The 22,272-nt window shown below is 58.9% G+C and overlaps 1 protein-coding gene across 3 annotated transcripts; it reads right to left on the bottom strand.

Annotated features, from left to right (window-relative positions):
* Positions 1 to 449: 449 nt before the first annotated feature.
* On the bottom strand, positions 450 to 19,735 carry LOC141957235 (1-phosphatidylinositol 4,5-bisphosphate phosphodiesterase gamma-1-like). Of its 3 annotated transcripts, none has more exons than XM_074898327.1 (32): positions 18,896 to 19,731; positions 13,351 to 13,500; positions 13,148 to 13,241; positions 12,979 to 13,026; positions 11,887 to 12,010; positions 11,673 to 11,753; positions 11,542 to 11,576; positions 10,545 to 10,617; positions 10,332 to 10,433; positions 10,134 to 10,252; positions 9,952 to 10,037; positions 9,635 to 9,755; positions 9,367 to 9,535; positions 8,962 to 9,081; positions 8,654 to 8,761; positions 8,361 to 8,548; positions 7,901 to 8,101; positions 7,643 to 7,762; positions 7,148 to 7,331; positions 6,762 to 6,839; positions 5,668 to 5,771; positions 5,351 to 5,447; positions 5,030 to 5,096; positions 4,413 to 4,576; positions 4,195 to 4,291; positions 3,833 to 4,057; positions 3,376 to 3,524; positions 2,688 to 2,802; positions 2,288 to 2,449; positions 1,881 to 1,969; positions 1,574 to 1,758; positions 450 to 1,496 (listed from the first exon to the last, which is right to left on the bottom strand). In XM_074898327.1, the coding sequence occupies exons 1-32, from the start codon at positions 19,113 to 19,115 to the stop codon at positions 1,445 to 1,447; spliced, it is 3,927 nt and encodes a 1,308-aa protein (XP_074754428.1). In that variant the 5' UTR covers positions 19,116 to 19,731; the 3' UTR covers positions 450 to 1,444. The 3 variants fall into 3 exon arrangements, with proteins under 3 accessions (XP_074754428.1, XP_074754429.1, XP_074754430.1); XM_074898328.1 differs by having other exon boundaries at positions 11,887 to 11,971; positions 18,896 to 19,730; XM_074898329.1 differs by lacking the exons at positions 450 to 1,496; positions 1,574 to 1,758; positions 1,881 to 1,969; positions 2,288 to 2,449; positions 2,688 to 2,802 and adding an exon at positions 4,605 to 4,629 and having other exon boundaries at positions 3,382 to 3,524; positions 4,413 to 4,520; positions 18,896 to 19,735.
* Positions 19,736 to 22,272: the final 2,537 nt, after the last annotated feature.

Genomic DNA, 22,272 nt, shown 5'->3' on the forward strand with positions numbered 1-22,272 from the left:
CCAGCCCTGTGTCCCATGTCCCCATAGCCCTGTGTCCCCATGACTCTGTGTCCCATGTCCCCATAGCCCTGTCTCCCCACAGCCACATGTCCCCATGTCCCTGTGTCCTCAGAGCCCTCTGTCCCCATGGCCCTGTCTCCCCATGGCCCTGTCCCCTGAGTCCCTACAGCGTTGTATCTATTGTCCCTGCTGTGTCCCCCTGGCCCTGTGCCCTGGCTCTCACATCCTGTGTCCCATGTCCCCTCCCCAGGTGGCCCTGCCTGCTGCAGCATGCACCCTCACACCACCTGGGTGTCCCCACCGCTGCTGGAACCCATCATAGGGACGAGGGTGACATATCGGATCTGGGACCTCCAAGCCACCACCTTGGGGACATCACCCACCTCAGGGACATCAGTGCTGAGGGCAGAGCTGGGGAGGTGTTGGGGGGGGTCACCAGACCACAGCAGTGGGGTATAAATATTGGCTAAATAGATTTATTTTCATACAAAGAATACACAGATCCCCCCCGCTGGGACGCCCCAACCCTGGGGGACACCCCGAGATGTCCCCGGCCACCGCTGCGCCGGGCACCACCTCCATGGGCTTTACCAGCACGATCCGTCCCCGTTCCCAGGGTTTGGTGCCAACGGTGGTGTCACCTCGAGGACATCCCTGTCCCTTCTGGGGCCACCTTCATGCCTGTATCTGCCCAGTGCCCGCTCGGGGCACCCTATCACCGGCCACCCTGCCCCACGGGGCACCCCCAGACCTGGTCCCTTGCTCCCACGTGCCCATGCTGGGGACATCTCTGGACATTTTGGGGTCCCCCCCGTGCTCTAATACTGCGGCTGGTACAGACACCCCCCACCCCCCACCCCCTCCCCGCGCCATATGTACACGCTGGCTAAAAGAAGAAAATACAGATATTTATAGCGGAGGGGCAAAATGCCCCCCTACACCCCCCTCCCCAAAGTGTCCCCTGCATCCCCATCCTGGTGCCTCGCTGCCAGCCGGTCCTGTCCCCAGGATGGAGGTGGCCGGTCCTGCCTCATCCTGGGCTGGCTGGGCCCTTGTGCCTCAGTTTCCCCATCGGTCACAGGGCTCTCATCACCACCCCCCTGCCATGGGGTGGTGGGACACGGAGGATGTAGGGTGAAGAGGAGCCGCAGTGGCCACTCAGCGGGGACAGGGAGGTGGCCACGAGTCCCAGGTGACACGGGACGAAGCCGGAGGCGCTCAGGATTTACATTACAGCGTCCCGCCTCCTGCCTCGCCCCGACAAAGAAACGTCACAAAGCAGAGCTACCCGAAGTCCCTTCTCGTCCCCAAATTTGTCACACCGCTATCACCCAGCTCTGCGTGTGGGGGGGGTCCAGATCCATCCACCCCACCTCCCTTTGCAGCGGGAGAGGAGGTGACGAGGGAGGTCCGCAGCGGGCTGGTGGCCTCGTGTCCATCCAGCTCAGCTGCGTTTGGTGACCATCTGCCGGTCCCTCTTCTTCTTCTCCATCAATCTGGAGGGGAGCAGGGTGGTGGCCTTAGGGATCCTCCCAAGAGGAACGTCCCGAAGCCACGGAGAGGGGACACTCACTTGCGGTTGCGGACTTCGGTGAGCTCCATGAGCCGCTCCTGCGCTGCCCGTAGCTCGTCGAGGCGCTGCTGGTAGCGGGAGTCGCAGCCATTGGTGCGCTCGTAGCTGGAGACCTGGCTGGAGAGCTCGCTGGCACGGTCCCGTAGCTGCTGGATGGAGGAGTAGAGGTTCTCCTCGTCTTCCTCCTGCTCTGACACAAGGCTGTGAGGTTGGTAGGGTGGACAGGACACCCCCCAGGGTGCTGTTCCCCCTGGCTCTGGCTGGGGAAACTGAGGCACAGGGTTCCCAAGCTGCCTGGTCCACCTGCCTTGGCGTTGATGATCTCGATGTGGATGAGGAGGGCAGCGAGCTCCAGGTCCTCGGTGTAGCTGTTCTTCAATGGCACCGACCGGTAGCCTGGACACAACACCATGACACGAGCTCAGCCCCAGGGCAGGGTGTGAGCCCCTCGCCATGGCCAGATCCCCAGGGAGGTGATGATGATGACGATGATCACAGAGTCACAGAATCACCTCAGTTGGAAAAGACCTTGAAGATCATCTAGTCCAACCACTAACCTCACACTGACAGTTCTCAACTCCACCAGATCCCCGAGCTACGACGATTGCAATGGGGTTGGACAAGACAACCTTTAAAAGTCCCTTCCAACCCAAACCATTCAATGATTTGATGGTGATGATGATGATGGTGGTGGTGCAGATGGAAGGACCGTACCTGTTTTGAGGCCCTTGACGGGGAAGGTGGCTTGTGCCAAGAAGTTGGGGTCGCTGAACATGTCCTCCTCGTACACCACAAAGCGAAGGAAGGCGAACTCGGGGTTGTTGATGTCGAAGACAAACTGCTTGAAGAGCCAGACGGGGTTGAAACCGTTGTCAGCTGGGGGCAAGGAGACAGCGGGGAGGGTCAGAGCGGGGTTAGACACATGGACATCACCAGTATAGCACCAGCAAATTAGTGGGAGACGCCTGTCCTCTTCACTCCTCCACAAAACCCAGCCCCATCACCCACATGTCCAGGAGGACCCCAAAGGACACCCCAAAGGCTTGTCCCAGCGTCCCCCCCTGTCCCCAGGGCACAGGGGCTGGGTGGGAACGCCACCCACATGGACCCTCACCTACGACATCCGTCTTGTTCTTGCTGTTGTCATACTCAGAGCCGCACACCTCCACCTCCACGAAGGGGCACACAATGCTCCTCCCGTTCTTTGGAAGGTGCCGGGCGCCAAGGATCTGTGGGAAGAAGAGGAGGAAGAGGAGGGTGAGGTCTGGCCACGCTGAGCAAAGGACTCCACAAGCCAGCCCTGTGGTTCAGCTGGTTTGGGCTTGCTAAAAGCTTCATGGCCACAATTAGCCACACCACACCTTATTTATGATTTTGGACTGGTTTTAGCTTGAATTTAGCCGTATCCCTGAAATTATTTTTAAAACTTTTGTTGGATTCATGCCATGCTCAAGAGTCAGGTGCCCACAAACCAACCTGTCCCAGCAGTAACACCGCAATTACCCAAGGGTTGAGTAAGGTGCTTTTCTGGGCTTGTTTTATCTACTTTACCCTCCACCTCATTCGTGCTCGGGTTAGGCTCAGCTCTGTGCAGTTGGGGGGTTGTCCCCCAGGAAAAATGATGCTGCATATGGAGAAGGAACAACAAACCCAAGAAATCATGGGGTAACAAACTCTATGGAGCAAATACATGGATGAAACATATAAAAAACACACCCAGTGGACCCAAAACCAAGGAAGAAGCAAGTCCCCATCTTGATGGTGACCACTTCAAGATGGACTTGCTGTCCTCACCCATTTACCTGCAGCTGGACTGTGATGGGTTCCACGATCTTCAGGCTGTTCTTGTCAAAGGGGTCGAAGGTCTCATCCCTCATGATGTCAGGCTGCAGGACGTAGCCGCTGCGGCCACCGAGCATGAAGAGCGCCTGGTTCAGCTGCATCGGCTTGTCTGTGGCCATGGGGAGACAGAGCACCTCTGAGCCGTGGGGCTCAGGGACCTCCCTGAGGTCCTTGGGCAGAAGGTCCTGCACTGGCAAACCCCCTGCTAAGAACCCCAACCCTGCTTGGAGAAGGGATGAAGCTGGGTTTTGCATGAAGCACCCAAAAATTGCATGGAGATGTCCCCATCAGGATGAAGACAAAGGTTGGAGAGATCATCCAAACCACCTCTAGCAACAGGGCAGAGCCACTGGGGATGGGGATTTTGGGGTGACCTGCAGGGATGAGCCCAGCAACCAACTCAGGCGCAGGATTTACCAGGTGTCTGGAAGTTGAGGGCCACGAGTTGGCTACCGCAGATCCACATGGGCAACGGGTCATAGTTGGAGGAGTCCAGGCGCTGCCCTTTGGGGTAGATACGGCTGAGCTGGCGCCGGTTGTACTGCAGGAACTTCTTGCCCTTGCTACGGTTGGCGTACTTCTCCGCCTTGGTCTCCGGGAAGGAGGACATGTCCCTGTAGCACGCCTTGTCCGTGCCAATCTCTGAAAGCATCAAGGTGGCCATCAGTGGAAGACACGGGGCTCTCTGGTGGCCTGGGGCTAGCCCACCGTGATGGTTTGGCTCCCCCCACCCATCTCGTCCCATGCTTATTCCATCACCCCCCTTCTCCAGCTCTTACTGTCCTCATCAAACGGCACCGGGCGGCAATACACAACCAGCTCGGAGAGCTCCAGCGCGATCTTCTTCCTCCGCTCCATGATTTTCCCCTCTTGCATCTGCACAAGGGAAAACAAAAGCTGAAAGTCTCCCCCCAACCTCCTCCTCTGGAGACGTTGGGGACCATTCATTGGGGGATAGGACCGTCTACTCCCTCCTCTGCACCCCTGTGCCCCTCACCCTGGCGTCGGCGTTCTGCGTGGCCTCTCGGATCTTGGCCACCCACTCGCTGAGTTCCTCCTGCGTGTCCGCGGCCACGTCCAGCGACTGGGCTGCGTGGGACATCTGCTGGGAATGGATGGTGAAGACAAATGGTTTGGAGCTCCTCCCGTCTTTGGAGATAACTATAAGGACATCAGAGGGGGGCTTTACTCGAAGACATTCCCAATGGATGGCTCTGTGGAGCAAACGAAACCTCAGCAGTCCCGCTCCCGGGCCCCCACCAGCCCTTCCTGGCACCCCACCAACCATTGGGGTCCTCCTCTTGCGAGGATCCCATTTTTCTAATGTATGGTTTCAGCTTTCCACGCTGGAATGCATTGTCCTTTGAGCCAGGGGCAAACGTCCCCTGCACCATTTGGACGTCTAAATCCCTCCGAATTCCCCCCAAATCAGCCAAATCTCTCTGAACTCAGCCCCACGTTGCTCCCTGCCACGTTGTGCCAAGCACAAGCCCATCTGGCAGTTACACGATGAGTTTGGGGAGCCTCAGCTCACGGCACCGAGCTTCAGCACAGGGTGCGCGTCATCCCGGTGGGCTCCCGCAGCAGCGGTGGGGACGTGGGGGGGACACTCACCAACGTGGCAGGATGGCACGTCGATGAAGCCCTTCAAGAAGTTCCCCAGGGGGCTGTTTTCTGATGACTGCAAGAGAGGAGGGAAGAGGAAGATGGTGGAGGAGGCATGAAGGGCTGAGCCCGGTGCCCGCTCCGTTTGACAGCCTCCCTCCAGCCTTCCAAATAGGCCAAATTTGAGCAAAAATGGGAAAAACAGACTCTTGGCATGCTCTGCTCTGAGGATGAGCATCTCCCAGCCTCTGGATAAGGGTCTGGGCTGGCACAAGGCTGGGAACATCTCAGGTGGCCTCGGTCCCAGGTGTGTGGGGACATGGCACTCACGGCCTCATCCTGCTCCTGCGCTTGCGTGCTGACAATCTCCTCCACGTAGTTGGCCGGGAACCACAGTTGCTTCTTGCCCCCGTAGTCCCCCCGCCACCTGCAAGGGGTGAGAGGATCAAGGCAAGCGGACCGGTTTGGGGGAGGACAGGGGTGTTCATGCTGAATGCAGTGTCAGGGAGCAGTTGGAGAAGGGGTAGGGGGACAGAAAGGGAGGCAGTTAAAACCCACCGCAGGACGACCTGCGGGAAAACCCAGGGTGTCCCCTCCACCTCCCACCCAGGGCGAAGCCCACCCAAGGGTCACCCAACCGCTCTCACCAGCCGCCGTCCTGTTTGTCGACGTTGTGGATGATGGCCTGCTTGCAGAATGACAGCTCGTCCTCCCGCTGTGCTTTGTAGTCGTAGAGAGCCTTCACTGTGCACTGGGTCACGGGGGAGAGGGACACGTGTCACCACCCGGCGCCTGCGGACGCTGGCAGGCAGCGTGTGCCTCCCCCATGGTGGAGCGTGGGGGCCCCTGAGGGTCCAACACCCCAAATGATGCCCCCGAATTGCTCGTGCCAACAGTGAGACGTGTTTGAGGGGACAGGAGGGCTGGAGGTGCCTGTAGGACCACTACATTCAGCACAAAGTGGGTTCCTCTTCCAGGTCCCCCAATGATTTCTGCTGGTGCACTGAAGGGGTTAATCCCCTGATAGTACCACAAGACCCAGGAATAAACCCTTTGGGTTACGCCTTCCCATGTCTGGCCTTAGCCTTAGAGCTGCTTTGCTGCAGAGGGACATTTAAGGCACAGGAATGCTGAACCATGGGATTTTAGGATCACAGGGGCTTGTAGGATTGTAGGAGCCTTGGGGCTCCAGTCCAGCCTCCTCTAGGCTCAGCTCCAAGACCAGCCTGCTCCCAAAAACCTCTGAGAATAGAGACTAGGTCAGGTCCAAGACCAGCCTAGTCCCAAAAACTTCCAAGGATGGAGACTGGGTCAGCTCCAAGACCAGCCCCATCCCCAAAATCTCTGAGGATGGAGATTGCACCACCTGGGAACTGACCCTAAACCTGCTCTTTTGGGGTTCCCAGTACAAAGGGATCCATGGAGGTTTCCTTGCTGTTGGGGCAAACTTGTGCCAGATCCTTGCTCCAGGCTGGGCTCCCTCCAGACCAGTCCACCCCCCCCATGCTGTGACAATGCTATTGCTGAAGGTCGGACTGTACCCAAGTGATGGTGATGCAGGAAAAGTCCAGCTCCAGCATTGCTTGAGGGTCAGAAAAATGTGGCAAAACGCCACCACTTCTCAGGTCAGCGGTGGGAGATGTTGTGGGTCTGAGGAGGCACCACCCTAAGGAGCTCCAGAACTAGAATCATCATGTCCCACCACCCTCCGCCTCCCAGGGACACCACCTTGGCCTCTTACCCTGGCCATTGGCATCTTGTTGGCCTCTACATAGAAGTGGGGGGTCCGCACCTCGTATAGGGCTCCATAGTCCAACTCCTGCAAGGGGAAATGCCTGAGTGGGTCATCTGGATACACGTAGAGTCTACAAGGGGATGTAGTGGGAGTCGGGCTACTATGTGTGATCAAGAGAAGGTTGAGAGGGACCTTTGCAACTTGTTGGAAGGGAATTATGATAGAGCTATAACTGTGGATAATGGCTGCAGAATGAGCTTAGCCGGTTCTGGCTGAGCTTCAACCAAGAGGCTGGAGAAGACCTTCCCACCATGGTGGAGCTGGGGACGAAGCTTGGTTGCCTGTGGCACAGACCCTCCATCCCTACCATCCCGTCCGCTGGGAGCACTCACGGTGGTGCCCATCTTCTCCAGGGTCTCCTCGTTGATGGGGTAACGCAGCTTCATCTTGCGGTAGAGCGGGTGCTTCTCGTAGTAGCTGATGAGGTCCACGAGGCTCTCGAACTCGGCCGAGCTGCCCAGCATGAAGAGCCGACCTTCCTGCTGGATGCGGCAGTGCTTGATCTTCCCCTCCGCCCTGGGGCCAAGAGAGATGGGGGGAGGATCATGTGAGGGGCGGCTGGACCCTGCCTCCACGATGGGGACGGACAGGAGGTGATGCCACCGGGTGACCACGCTGAGGACGTGGCTTTCACCACGGCTACCTGTTCCCCCCGCCATGACAACATCCTGCATCCCACCGCGTCACCCAGCTGACCCAGAGCGAACCCCTGGCACCCAGCACGGTATCACAACAGACACGAGCCAAGCAATTCTCAGCTCGGTTGGCAACGTGGGCACCGTGGCTGAGCCCAACCAGCCTCAGGGTGCCGGGGTGGCCACACTCACCGGAAGGAGATGGCGTAGGAGTTGGGTTCACTGCGCTTGCGCACCAGGAAAGCTCCATCCCGTGGGACCCTCATCAGCATGTGCTCGGCCTGCAGACGCGTCAAGCTGGCGTGGTACCACCTGGCCGGGCAGAGCATGGAGGTGGTGGGTTGGCACCAGTATCTCCACCCCCCCCCGGGGGGGGGGGGCTGACACCAGGGATGGAAGAGGCTGGTGGACCCAAGGGGCCGAGGGGATGGGGATGGGGACCATCCTCACTCTTTGCTCTCATGGGCATTGGGTTGGGGGACGGGGTCGGTGAGGCGCATCTCGAACTCGTTGCAGCGGAGCGGCACCTCGCGGTAGTGGCAGATGAGGCTGTAGAGGCTGTCGAAGACCAGGTTATCCGTCAGGTAGAACTTGGTGGCCCCGGCCTCCTGCCGCGAGTGGATCCGGCAGTGCTGCACCCGGCTGGACCTCCTGCCACGGTGGTGGGGGAAAGGCAGGGGTGAGTTAATTAGCCAGGGGTGAGTTAATTAGCCCAGGGTGAGTTAATTCTGGTCCACGTCCCCACCCTCCCACGCTCAGCGCTCTGCCTGCCACAAAAAAAGGTGGCGTTTCCCCTTCCCAAAGCCATTCCAGTCACCAAACCAGGGATCGGCTGGAGGACCAGCCCGTGGTGGGATGCCCAGACCAGCTCCAGGAGGGTGGGATCCTGCCTCCCCCCTGGGGCTCCTACCAGAAGGAGAGGGTGTAGTCGCCCACGAAGGTCTCGCTCTCGCGCACCAGGAAGGTGCCATCCTTGCCGCCCGTCTCGGTGCAGTACTCGTGCAGCAGCTTCTCGGCGATCTGTCGCCCGTCGCGGCCTCCTCCCAGCTTCCCGTGGAACCACTTCTCCGTGAAGTGTAGCTCGTTGTTGTTGAACTCCTGTAAGTTCTCTCTCAAAATTTGGGTGTCGCCACCCTCTCGCCCTCGCCACAGAGTCCTTCCTAAACCCCCCTGCCCTGTGGACACATCCTGCCCTTCACCCACCTCCTTCTGCTCCACCTCCTCTTCATCTTCATTGAACTGGTAGCGGGAGGTCTCCTCTGAGTAGTAGATCTTGTTGCTCGTCAGGACAAAATAATGGGGGCTCCAGGTCTGGGAGGGAGGAAAAACATCACCGAGGGCGGGAAGGATGATGACATGGAGGGACGGGGCTTTGAGACTCCTGTTTCTGCCCCTTCCTGCACCCCACAGTGGGGGAGCCTATGCCCCATGCCCAACCCAAACCCCAGTCCTCACCCCCATCTGACAGACCCCGCTCGGCCCCTGGCTGCCAGCGGCAGGGACACCCTTACGTGGTCAATGGGGTCTTCAAGGTAGAGGATTCCATTCTTGATGGAGTTGCTGATGTCATTCTCTGAGTAACTGGCGGTTGAGACCTCCTCATACAGGTTCCCTTCGACCAGCTTTTTGTGCTGGGGACAGCCCAGGGAGGGGAGGTCAGCAGTGGGCATGGTGTCCCCATCACACTGAGCTCCCAGCCCTCAGGCCGTGCTCAGGCTTCCACAGGGTCCCTTTCCACCACCCCCTGTTCCCGTGGACCATCTCTTGCAGTAGAGTATCGGAGAGATGTCCTACTTGTGCACAGAGGGATATCACTCTTGAATCCCAAGATCTGGGACAACCGTCATCCCTCCCAGCCCAACATGGTCCTTGTCCCTCCTGCAAAGAGGGACTCTGGGGTAGTGCCCATTCCGCACCTTGATTAGGATTTTCTTTTTGAGCTGGGTGGGTGAGGGCAACTCATCGGCGTTGATGTCCACTGGCTTGGTGAGCAGCATGTCCCCAAAGACCTTCTTGAAGTGGGAGGCCATGTTCCTCTGCTGGACGATGCTGCAGTGGTCTTCAATGGAGAGGATGATGGGGAACCTGGAGGAAGCAGGTGGGAATGGTGGTCTGAGATGAAGGCGAAGGAAAGGTTGCCTGCCTGGCCCAGAACTGGGGTGTCACTGGGGCGCTGGGTCTTACTCGGAGGTGACAAATGCATGTTCCTTGATGGTGTGCAGCACATCCAGGAACTTGATCTTGGAGGTGAGCGTGTGGCCATGGTAGATGATGGGGAGATCGTCGGGGCCATCCCAGCAGTCCACTGAGGGGGGAGACACCTTGGTTAACACATGCTGGTCACCGACTGCGCACCGGGGAGCATGTTTTTGAGCCCCCAAAGGACATGGAAGACCCCCCCACCCCAGTGCTGTGGGATGGGTGCAGGGGACGTTCTGTCTGACACGACATGAGGTGCTGGGGTGCGCTCAGCATCTCTGTGGAGTGCTGTGGGGACTCACACTCGATGCAGCGGCAGCCCATGCGCAGGCAGCGGGCGTACGCCTCCAGGGAGGACTCGCTGGAGAACTGGTCCCCCGTCAGGTACCTGCAGAGGAGAGAGACCATTAGCAGCTGGGACTGCCCTGTATGGGGTGATGGGATGCTCACGGAGGTCCCCAAGGAGAGCCCACCCTGTCCTTACGTGTTGTGGGAGGAGGAGATCCAGTACTGGGACAGGGGGTGGTTCATCTCCTCAGGCACCACACGCTCATACTTGGCGTCCATCACCATGTTCTCCTTGGAGAAGAGGTACGTGAGGAACTGAGGGGGAAGCAGAGAGGTCAGAGCCTGATCGGGCCACGGAGACACCCCTGGGTGGGTTCTGTGTGGGGTTACCCACCTCATCCAGTTGGAAGGAGGGCTCTGCTGCCTCGCTGGAGCCTTCCTTGAGGTAGGTGCACATGTAGTCCCGCACCATGCCCACGTCGCTGGCCCAGGGTTCCTGGGGTGCAAATGTGGCCATTGTTACGGGGGGAACCAGGCTGAGGCATCCCATGGGGATCCCCTAGACTGAGGCTGAGAGGGATCTGCAGGGGTCTCTAAGAGCACCCACCTTCTGGTCGTGCAGCAGGAACTTTTGGAAGTCGTAGAGGGAGACTTGGCACAGCTCGGGGCGGTCCACATTCCTGGGACACGGAGCAGCCATCAGTGAGGACCGGGAGCAGGAGTTGGGGTAGACCCCATGGAGGAGTCAAGGCCAGCAGCGTCCGCCTGCAGCTCAGGCTCCCTCTGGCCCCCACTCCTGCCCCACTCCTGCCAGCTGCAGCAGCTGGTGAGGGGCTTGGGGAAAGCACATGGGGGTGCAAGGGGAACCTCGAGCTGCTGGGTGCTGCTAGAGCAAACACTCCAGTGTCACCCTGGGACTGGCGGACAGACAGCCAGAGGGTGCAGCATTGCCCAAGGATACAGGGAGGAGGGCAGGGGATGTCCCCACACCCCCGGCACCCATCCCTACTCACACTCCTGCTCCCATCCCTGCTTCCATCCCCATGCCCACCCCTGCTCATCCTTGCTCCCATCCCCTCTCCCACCCCTGCTCCCATCCCGCTCCCATCCCCGCTTGTCCCTGCTCCCATTCTTGCTTCCATCTCTACTCACATCTTTGCTCCTATCCCTACTTCCATCCCTGCTCATCCCGACTCCCATTCCCACTCCTATCCCTGCTCATCCCTGCTCCCATCCCCTCTCTCATCCTGCTTTCATCCCCTTTCCTATCCCTGCTCCCATCCCCACTCCCATTCCTGCTCATTGCCACTCACATCCCTGCTCTCATCACCTCTCCCATCCCCACTCCCACTCCCATTCCCTCTCCCATCCTGCTTTCATCCCCTCTCCCATCCCCTCTCCTATCCCTGCTCCCATCCCCACTCTCATTCCCGCTTCCATCCCCTCTCCCATCCTGCTTTCATCCCCACTCACATCCCTGCTCCCCTCCCTGATCATCCCTGTTCCCATCCCCTCTCCCATCCCCGCTCATTCCCGTTCCCATTCCCTCTCCCACCCCTCGGAGGCCTGGCGGGGCTGGGAGCCGCGGGGCTCCGGGAACTCACCGCAAGGGGAAGGAGAGCTCCAGCTGCTCGATGACCTGCAGGACAAAGGAGGGGACCAGGCTTAGCTGGTGGGGGACGCACCCCACTGGACGGGGAGGGGGGTGCTTGGGAGGAGAAGCCGTGGCTCTTACCGACTTCTGTGCATCAAACATCAGGTTTTTGTAGAACTGGATGAAGTGGGAGAAAGTCATCTCATTCCTGGCTTCCACCTCCTGTGGGAGAAAGTGCTGCATGAGAGTGGGGCCACCCAACCAGAGCTGTGACACCGGGGCCAGCTCCAGCCCAGTTGTGGGGGCTCAGAGACCACCTCCCTGCACAGCTGGGGGGTGCCCAGGGGGTCCTTACCACGAGCTTGTCCCGCAGGAACCTCATGTTAGGGACGCGGTAGTTCACCTGGGGCAGCATAGCCTTCAGGTCCTTCACCGTGATGCTGCGGGAGGGGGAGCAGGCGTGAGGGCACTGGCCAGACCTCGCAGATGATGGACAACCCCTGGATGGCACCTGACACCACGTCTCTCACACCAAATCCTGGTGCCAGCGTGGTCTCTGGTGTGGGGTTCCCACCCTACTGGACTGTGGACCCCCGCAGTGGCACAGGACCCCGAATTATATAGGGTCTGGCATGAGTGTGAGCAGAGGGCTGGGGAGAGGGACCATGTCCAGGAACCAATTGGGTGCTCTAAGCCATCATCCTTTCTGGAGATGATGCCCATCTCTAGAATCATTTCACAGAACCCCAGAACCATCTGGGTTGGAAAAGCCCTCGCAGCTCCTCCAGCCCAAGCATGACCCTCCCCCTGACCGTTCCCAACTCCCCCAGATCCCTCAGCGCTGGCTCAGCCCGACTCTTCAACCCCCCCAGGGATCCCGGGGACTCCCCCCTGCCCTGGGCAGCCCATTCCAACGCCCAACAGCCCCTTCTGCACAGAAATCCTTCCTCAGAGCCAGCCTGACCCTGCCCTGGGCAGCTTGAGGCCATTCCCTCGGGGCCTGGCGCTGGGGCCTTGGCTCCAGAGACTCATCCCCCCTCTCTGCCCCCTCCTGGCAGGGAGTTGCAGAGGGCCAGGAGGTCTCCCCTCAGCCTCCTCTGCTCCAGACTAAGTGAATTTTAAGTCCAAATTCCCTTGATTTGGGGTTTTTCCCTGTCTTGGGGAAATGTTTATGGTCCAGCCCCTCCTGACTCTGGTGGAAATGCAGGAGCAGATGTGAGTGCATCGGAGTCCCCATGGTCCTTCCAGCAGCAAGGAGGGACCCGCACTCAAGTCTCTGATTTTCGGTGCCTTCAAACAGCCCAAATAACCCGGTACTACCTTGCCCCCCAAACCTCGCCCCCAGCCTGGCTCACTCTCCAGATCTGGGGTGCAACCGGGGGGGATATGACCCTGTCCAGTTGAACCCACTGGCCACTGCCCAGCACGGGGTTGTGCCGGTGCTCACCTGCCTTCCCGCGACCGGTCCATCCCATCAAACTGTTTGCGCAGCCACCTGGGAGGAAAGGGATGGACAGCTGATGCTCAGCCCTAGGGGGGGAATAAACCCAGGGAGGGTTTGTCCCCCAGACCCCCAGATGGGGAGCGGGAAGTGGGACCTGCTGGTCCTTCCCCACCTCTCGATCTGCAGCGGGGTCTGGGCTTTCTGGGTGTCCGCCACCAGCCAGTTGAGGCCCGTTATCCACAGGTTGATGTCCTCCTCGCAGAAAGCTGGAGGAGAAAGAGGAAGGTGGCGAGGGTGGGATGGGGTAGATGGGATGGTGGGGAGGAGGTGAGCACCCAAGGGTGGTTGGGGGGACGGGGGAGGGAGCCCACACACCGGCCACGCTGAGCGTCCTCAGCCTGAAATCCATCCCGTAGAGGATGATGAAGCACATGGTGAAGTCCAGCTTGCGAGCATCCTCGGGGTAGCGCTCGAAGTCCCGTGAGTTCTTCCCCAGGCGGATTTCCTTGATCTCCCGTATGTCGACTGCGGGGAGAGAGGAACATGGAGCTGTCGCTTGTCACCCTGTCACCACAGACCCATGTGCAGGGCTCGGGGGAGGCTGCAGGAGGTGCCAGGGCACCAAGTGTCCTCTGGGGATCCTTGTCCCCGAGGTGGAGCATCCCCATGGTGCTGCCGCCGGGTGTGGGTGGTATTGTGGGTGCTGTGGCCACGTGTCCTCTGGGGATCTGTGTCCCCAGGACAGGGTGTCCCTGCAGCACTGTCTCCAGGCGTGTGATGGCAGCCCACTCCTGTGTGTCCTCTCCAGGGACTCGTGTCCCCAGGATGTGGACACAACTGCCCACTGATTTCCCAGCTTTGTGGGTGCCACGTGTCCACCAGGCTCAGCCTGCCCCATCCCAACCAACGCATCCCCAGCCGCCTCTCCCCTGCCTTCTCCTCCCCAAGACAGACCCTGCTCTGGGATAGGCTGAGCTCATCTTTTAATTGAAGACATCTGCCCAAAGGTGGCAATTTGGAGCCCCGGCAGGCCGGACCACAGGGCGTTTCTTTCCTGCTGCGCTGCTCTCTCATTATCTCGCTATATAAAGCCCCAGCGGCGGGAGGGCTGGGTTTCCGGACCACGGTCTTCCTCACCACCACGCCACTGACGGAGATTTCCAAGCCCTGGTTTTGCCGAGTGGACACGTCCCACCCAGAGCAGAATAATAATACGATGATATTAGTAATAACACCCAAAGTTGTTTTCGATACCACAAGCATCACCCCCCCTGGGCAGCTTTGCACTCTGGGGCTGAGCCACCAGCACCGGAAAGAGTTTTTTATGACCGAGGGTGGCCAGACCACCACACCGGGGGTATTGTCCTGCTGAGGAAATGGATCATTTCCCGGAGAATTTCCAGCCCAGCTGCGTTTCCGATGCGGCAGTGGGGAAGGGTGCAGGCGTGCTGGTGCCTTGGTGGAAACCCTCAGCCTAAACCAAAGTGGGGAAAGAAAAGCCGAATGCAAAGAAGAATAAGAGATGGGGTAGAAATTGGGATGATTAAGCAAGAAAAGAGGTGCAGAGTAGTTTTTCTTAGTGGAAAAACTCCAGAAAACACTGGAGAGTTTATCCAGCCTTCTCTCGCTGGATGACCACAAGCCAGATTTCATGGATTGGTGTGGGATTTTAGCACAAGTAATACACAGGAGGTCTGCACCCCTGCACCTGCTGCCTTTTGGGACTAGATCTCAAGAAATGAAACCTTGTTGCTGTCTCCAGGAGGCCCCCATGGCTCGGAACAAACCCTCTTTGGTACAAGCAGCCAGATATTTGGGGGTAAAGATGAGTTTATAGGTTAAAAACCAGCCACTCATCCTCAAACCTGCCCATCCACAGGGGGCCAGAGAGGGGCAAGAAGCCAGTGGCTACCAGGGCTCCACCAACAAGTCGCAATGTAGCCACCCCCCCAATTCAACGCCTCCAGAATCCAGCCTCAGACCCGATGTCTGGGTGCTGCCAATAATCACAGAATCATGGAATGGTTTGGGGTGGGAGGGACCATCCCCAAAGATGGTCATCTTTGATCATTAAAGATGATCCAGTCCAACCCCCCTGCCCCGGCAGGGACATCTTCAATCACATCAGGTTGCCCAAAGCCCCGTCCAACCTGGCCTTGAACCCTTCCAGGGATGGGGCATCGACCACCTCTCTGGGCAACCTGGTCTGGTGTCTCACCACTCTCATGGTAAAAAATTTCTTCCTTGTATCTAATCTAAATCTACCTTTTTTAGTTTAAAACTGTTACCCCTTGTGCTGTCACTACAGGCCCCGATAAAAAGTCTCTCTCTGTCTTTCTCACACACCTGTTTTAAATATTGAAAGGCGGCTCTAAGGTCTCCCCGGAGCCTTCTCTCCCCAGCTGAACCCCCCAACTCTCTCAGCCTTTCCCCCCAGCAGAGCTGCTCCAGCCCTCGGACCATTCCCGTGTCCCTCCTCCGGCCCCGCTCCAGCAGCTCCATGTCTGTCCTGTGCTGGGGACCCCAGAGCTGGACGCGGGGCTCCGGGGGGTCTCACCGGAGTGGGGCAGAGGGGGACAATCCCCTCCCTCGACCTGCTGGCCACGCTGCTTGGGACACGGCCCAGCTTACAGTTGGCTCTCTGGGCTGCGAGGGCACATTGCTGGGTCACGTCCCATGTTTTACCCACCAGTAGCCCCAAGTCCTTCTCCTCGGGGCAAATAGCCCGACCCCGCAAAGAGCCGGGGGAAGAGGGAGTGGTGCGGGGCTGCACAATGCAACGCTGCTAGCGGCTTCCTGGAAACCACATCTGCAGCGGATTTGCAGCGATCATGTCAGAACTATGTCTCCAAACTCCTCCCTGCATTGTCTCAGGGGTCCCGGGCGATTAAAACACTCTGGAAGTCGGTTCCAGCTGTGAAAATCCCTTTTCTCTTCTAAGGCAAAGCGATCAGCGTGGTGCAAAGATTTTAAATGGTGGGATGATGATGTAGGACCAGGTTCTGCCCGGTGGCTTTTAGGGATGCTTGAGAGCCTGGGTGTTTTCTTAATGCATTCGGAGAAAAGCAAAGCAAAGCAGCTGGAGGGAATGCTTGTGCTTGGAAATCCCTCTGGCCTTGGCAGTGCTGCGGTGACATGAGCCGTGGCCCCTCGTGTTTGCCTCGGCTGCCCCTTCTTGCAGGACACGTGGCAGCTCAGACCCTCCTGTACAGGGGTGACTGGGCGTTTGCATCCCCCAGGGCTCCCCGTGGTGTTGTGAAGCTGATTTAAAACCTGAAATAAAACATTTCCTCCCGGTCCAGTGGTGTTTAACCTCATCTGGATTTTATCCTCCTCAAACGGTCCAATTTTTAATTATCTGCCCGGAGGTGTGATCCCAGTTAGCCATCATTGTGGCAAACCACCCCTCTGAAATGCTCTTGGGTTTGCCAAGCTGCCTTGACCCCTATTTCTTTTAATTTCTTGCAAAGATCCCTTCTGAGCTGTTTTCTGCTAGATTTCATCCTTGCCTCGGGGACCGGGGGCTACTGAGGGTGATGAGCTGGAAACCCTCCCGGATGAGGTTAATTTTGGAGGCAATGCTACAGGGCGACCCCATCGGCATGGACACGAGTCCATTGGCTGCTTAACGAAGCGTGTAATTAGCCAGCACGGTGCTGGGTGTCTAGGGAAGAGCTGGGATCTGCGTCCTGGCCCTGCCAGTCCGTAACAGAGACATCAGCACTGTGGGTCGTCTCCGCTAATCCCTCTGCAAGCGGGGTGCCTGGTTGAAGGGGGGATTTAAAACGGCCCTGGCAGGCGTGAGGTCGGGCACGGGGTGGGAATGAGACCCCAGGGATGACTACGAGATCCCGGCGCTTCCGTAACATCACGGCGAGTGGGGGGATGTGTGAGCGTGGAGCAGGGCTGGACCAGGGGGGTGAGGATGCTCCAGCCCAGCACCAAGCAGGGATTGCTCCCACTCTGGGGGCTGGGGAAAGTGAGTGGTGGGATCGGATGGCAGGATTATACCATTTCTAGAGGGATTTTCCTTTATTTTCCCCACTTCTGGATGACCTTGGAAGATGCCCACTCACTCCCATGGAGAGTTTTGGGCTGTTGTATGGGAGAAGCCAGATCCCAAAGTGGGGAAACTGAGGCAGGGCATCAGGAGCGACCCGAGACCCTGATCCGGTGGCACACGGTGCTCCCCAAAAAACCCCAAGGAGATGGAAATGCATTAATTTCATGAGCAGAGAACAAGCTCTTTCCCATGAGGACCAAACCACCTCTCTAAAAATGGGTGCCCTTCCTCGCCTCGCCCATCCCTCCTCTTCCTCCTCCCACAAATCTGCTCCTGCACCCAGCAGGTCCGGACAAGCAAGGATGCTGCTCGTGCCAAGGCTCATCTCTGGGTGACACCTTCTTTCCCAGCTCCAAGCCTCGCCGTAGCTGGCAGTCCAGCTCGGGATTGGGCCCTCCAAGTGGGAGCTGAACCCTCCTGGGGATTTTGCTCTGTCTTGTGCAAAATTAGCAGTGGACGGGGATTTTGGGGGGGGTAATTGGTGATTTTTAAGAAGACCTTCCAAACCCTCTCAGGGAAAAGGCACCTGTCATCTCCCAAACCTCCAGGGTGGGCTTTGCCATCGTCCAGGTGAGATGATACCCCAAAACAAAATAATTCCTCCCCACATGGGGATGTGGGATGAGGTGATGGTACAGCTCCACGTCACCCCAACTCCATGTTTTCATCCATTGGCTCTTTTTAGCTCAATTTAAGAGGCAGTACAAACTTTGAGGTAATGAGCAAAAAGGTATCAAGCACCAAGACATGGCGCCCCACCAATGCCCCAACAGCTTACTAGCCACCAGCGAACCCACAAATAAAGGTTATTTTTATGGATGCTCCAATGGGAGCATCTCCTGTGCTGGACACCAGTGTCACCAGTCCAAACTTTGCATTGATGTCACTGATGCATGTGGGGCAGAGCCCAGCTAGCCAAGTCCTCTCTGGGCAACCTTGGGGCCACCACCATGCTCTGCCTCATGCTGCTGCCTCTCCCAGAAGCCTGAGCACTCCAGTTTTGGGGTTAAAAGCACCGTGAGCTGGCAAGGTGGTGCCCAGTTCTTTTACCTCCTTGCCCGGGAGGGTAGAACACCCCAGGGATGAAATGGCAGCAGCTTGAGCCCCCCCAGCAAGTTATGGACCATGTGAGCTGGGATGGAGGAGGCGAGGGTTGCTCAGCCCAGCAGCTCCTGCGTTTATATCTCTGAGCATCCTACCATGGCCAGGAACCAACCCCACCACCGTAGGACATCCCAGCACGGCTGGGGACCCCACTGTGTCCGGGCACCCCACTATGGCCAGAGACCCCACTGTGGTAGGGCATCCAAACATGGCCAGGACCCCATTATGGCCAGGCTACCCACCATGGCCAGTCATCCCATTGCGGTCGGGAACCCCACTTTGGCCAAGTACCCCACTGCCAGGCACCCCATCATGGCTGGGCACCCCACGGCCAGACACCCCACCAGAGCAGGGCACCCCACCACAGCCAGGAACCCCACAGCCAGGCACCCCACCACAGGAGGACATCCCCTATAGTCAAACACCCCACCGCCAGGCACCCCATGGCTGGGCACCCCACCATAGGAGAACATCCCCCATGGCCAAGCACCCCACTGCCAGTCACCCCACCATGGCAGGGCACCCCACTGCCAGTCACCCCACCACAGGAGGACATTCCCCATGGCCGGGCACCCCACAGCCAGGCACCCCACCACAGGAGGACATTCCCCATGGCCGAGCACCCCACTGCCAGGCACCCCACCACAGGAGGACATTCCCCATGGCCGAGCACCCCACTGCCAGGCACCCCCCCATGGCAGGGCACCCCGTCAGCCATTCCCAGCCCACGGTGCCGCTGCCGCCGATACTCACTGTCCCCTTCCACCTTCTCGGGCGTCCGGCTCCAGATGATCTGTCGGGTCTCCAGCTTCACCTGGAAGGTCCTGCGCTCCGGCCTCTGCGACTTCTTCTGATAGAACAAGGTGAGGACGGTGCCCATCTCCAGGCAGCGGAGGATCCTGCCCATGTCCCCTGCCTCCATCCTCCCGTCCTCCAGAAAGCCATTGACGCTGGGGAGCCTGGCCGCGGACATCTTCACTGCGCGGCCATCGCCCGGCGGAGCCGCAGAGCCGGCGTTGGCTCATGCAGGAGAAGACGAACCAAAAAAACGAAACCTCCCCGGGGATTTTCTCCGCTCGGTTTCCTCTAGGGCCGCCGTCCCCTCCGGCGCAGCGCGGGCAGGGCGCGGCGCTGGGTTCGAGGGCGGCGGGGGGGCAAGGGGCGGCCGGGGGGCGCCGGGACCTTCTCGGCGAGGCTGGAGCCGGCCCCGGCGCTGGCATCCAGCGCCGCTGGGGGAGGCTGGGCACCGCGGCGGCCTTGCGCTTCGGAGCCACGGGGGGGAAAAACCATCCGGCCGCCGCGGGATGGCGGGGGCACCTCTGCGGGCGAAGAGGGTGGCGGGGGGGGGGAAAAACGCAGCCGAAAAAAAAAGCAAAGTCACCCCAAAAGTGATGGTGGCTACGAGGAGGAGGAGGATTCCACCACCACCACCACCCCCCCCCGGCCTCCGGGCCAAGCGGGGCCGGGGTTGGGAGAGGGGCGCGGTGAGGGGGGGCCGAGGGGTGTTAGGGCAGGCCGGGGAGCAGCGGGGTCCCAGCGGGGGGGGATGCGGGATGCGGGATGCGGGGTGGTGGTGGGTGGGGGGGGAAAGAGGGAGGGTGGGAGGGGTGGGGGGGGGGTGCTCCCACCGGCTGCCCGTCGCCCCTCTCCTCCGCTCCTTAATTTCGGGCTGATGAAATGGACGCCCAGAGGAAACTGCAATCACACATGGCCGGAAAGAGATCAGAAAGGAATTTAAAAAAAAAAAAAAAAAAAAAAAAGCAGGATCTTGGAGAAAGGAAAATCCGAGCGGGGAAAAAGACGGCTGAGGGTGACATCTAGAGGAACTCAAGATGGGGACCGGCTTTTTGGGGGGGGGGGGGGGGGGGGCAGGCCCTGATGCTGGCTGGGGGGCACCCCGGGACGGCGCTGGGGATGTCTGAGTGGAAATGTGGGTGTTTGGTTAAAAAGGGATAAAGATGAGGAAGGCGGCTGCTGTGGCTTTAGCTCCTGGCTGTCCCCGCCTCGATGCTGATCTGGGACTGAAGCCCTACGAGTGACTGGGACGGGAGTCACTGCTGTTATGAGTTTTGTCCTGCCTCAACTATATGGGAAGAAAGGGGCTAGAGGCTGCAATGGGGGGAAAGAAACTGCTGGAGGGAGGGGGGAAGGCGGCAGGGGACAGGGTTTGGTGTCACAGCCCCTGTTTTGTCCCTCTGATGGGGACTGGATGGGCAAAGACCTGCTGGTGCTATGGGGGCAGAAGTTTGTGCAGGGATTTGGGGGAGGCAGGGGTGCGAGGTGGGACCAGGGGTATGGGGGGTGGGCAGGGGTTTCCTCCCCAGCCCAGTGCTTTGGGGATTTGGACCAGGAGAGGATCTTGAGGTGCTGAGGCTCTGAGAATTCTGGGGCATATTGGGGTCCCTGTGATGGAGGCTCAGGCACCTGGGGGTCCCGAGAATGGAGGTTTAGGAACCTGGAAATCCCGGTGGTGTTGGTTCAGGCACCTGGGGGGCCTGGTGATGGAGGTTCAGCAGAGCCAGGTCTTGCCACCAGCCCTTGTGGGAGAGAGGACACAGGAGCTGCTGTGAACAGGGAGCTGTGCAGAGCGTTTCAGGCCTAAAATCCCTGAAAAAAACATTTTACTCATTAAAAATGGGACACGTTTAGAGTTGCTCCGAAATACTTATTCCTTCCCCAGAAGCTGCAAGATCCTCCTGGCTTACAGGTTCACTCCCTGCTTATAGGAGCCATTAATTTCTCTCCTTCATGAAGAAGTCGTCTTAACTTTATTTTAACTCTTGTCTTTCTGGAAACACCACTTTTCCCCTCCCTCTTCCCCAGCCGTATCTGATCTTCTCATCCCAGGGGAGCCCAGAGCCCCGTGGTGAAACACGAGCAGAGCAGCGTTGGTGGCCAAGCAAGGGACATGTCACAGCATCGGGGAGGATTTAGGGTCAAGAGAAATATTCCATCCATGTGTGCACCCATCCGAATTGAAACAAGAGTTGAGGAGCATCCATGGCCCCTGTGGTGGTGGCACCTATGGACCCACTGGAAATCACTGGGTGTCCCCAGTGTCACGGCATGGGGTGTGCCAACACAGCTTGATGTTCACACGTATGAGGGGCTGCAAATTAAAGCAGTTTGTACCTTCGCCACTCCAAACATACAAGGGTGGGACTGGTACTTTGAAGCAAAGAACTATCTTGCTGGGTCTTTGCCAGAGCTGGTTCTAGTGGATGTTGCAGGGAGAGAGATTCTGGCAGCCCTGGCAGGACTTGGCCCATGTGAACCTCATGGAGTTCAACAAGGCCAAGGGCAAGGTCCTGCCCAGGGGTCGGGGCAATCCCCGGTATCAACACAGGCTGGGGGAGGAGTGGATGGAGAGCAGCCCCGAGGAGAAGGACTTGGGGGTGCTGGTGGGTAAAACATGGGACATGACCCAGCAATGTGCCCTCGCAGCCCAGAGAGCCAACTGTAAGCTGGGCCGTGTCCCAAGCAGCGTGGCCAGCAGGTCGAGGGAGGGGATTGTCCCCCTCTGCTCCCCTCCGGTGAGACCCCCCGGAGCCCCGCGTCCAGCTCTGGGGTCCCCAGCACAGGACAGACATGGAGCTGCTGGAGCGGGGCCGGAGGAGGGACACGGGAATGGTCCGAGGGCTGGAGCAGCTCTGCTGGGGGGAAAGGCTGAGAGAGTTGGGGGGTTCAGCTGGGGAGAGAAGGCTCCAGGGAGACCTTAGAGCCGCCTTTCAATATAGAAAAGGGGCTCATAAAGACGGAGCAATGGTTTTAAACTGGAAGAGGGTACATTTAGATTGGATATAAGGAAGAAATATTTCACAAGGAGGGTGGTGAGGCCCTGGCACAGGCTGCCCAGAGAAGCTGTGGCTGCCCCCTCCCTGGAAGGGTTCAAGGCCAGGTTGGACGGGGCTTTGGGCAACCTGGGCTAGTGGAAGGTGGCCCTGCCCGGGGCAGGAGCATTGGAACTGGGTGATCTTTAAGATCCCCTCCACCTCAAAGCTTTCAGTGATTCCATGACTTGAGCAGGGCTGGATGTCCTGGGAGCAGCTTCACTCCACCTGGCTCAGCGGGGATTGGGGCATTTAGACTTTTACCCCCATGAGGGCTGGTCCCACACTAAGGGTCTTGGC

Source organism: Athene noctua, chromosome 2 (genome assembly GCF_965140245.1).
Source record: "Athene noctua chromosome 2, bAthNoc1.hap1.1, whole genome shotgun sequence".
Classification (NCBI taxonomy): domain Eukaryota; kingdom Metazoa; phylum Chordata; class Aves; order Strigiformes; family Strigidae; genus Athene; species Athene noctua.

Coding starts and splice junctions, on each gene's coding strand:
- LOC141957235 (XM_074898327.1), bottom strand. CDS start 19,115: ATGTCCGCGGCCAGGCTCCCCAGCGTCAATGGCTTTCTGGAGGACGGG. Junction 13,027..13,147: donor ACCCCGCTGCAGATCGAGAG/GTGGGGAAGGAC, acceptor CTTTCCTCCCAG/GTGGCTGCGCAAACAGTTTG. Junction 4,577..5,029: donor CGTGCCATCCTGCCACGTTG/GTGAGTGTCCCC, acceptor ATGTCCTTATAG/TTATCTCCAAAGACGGGAGG.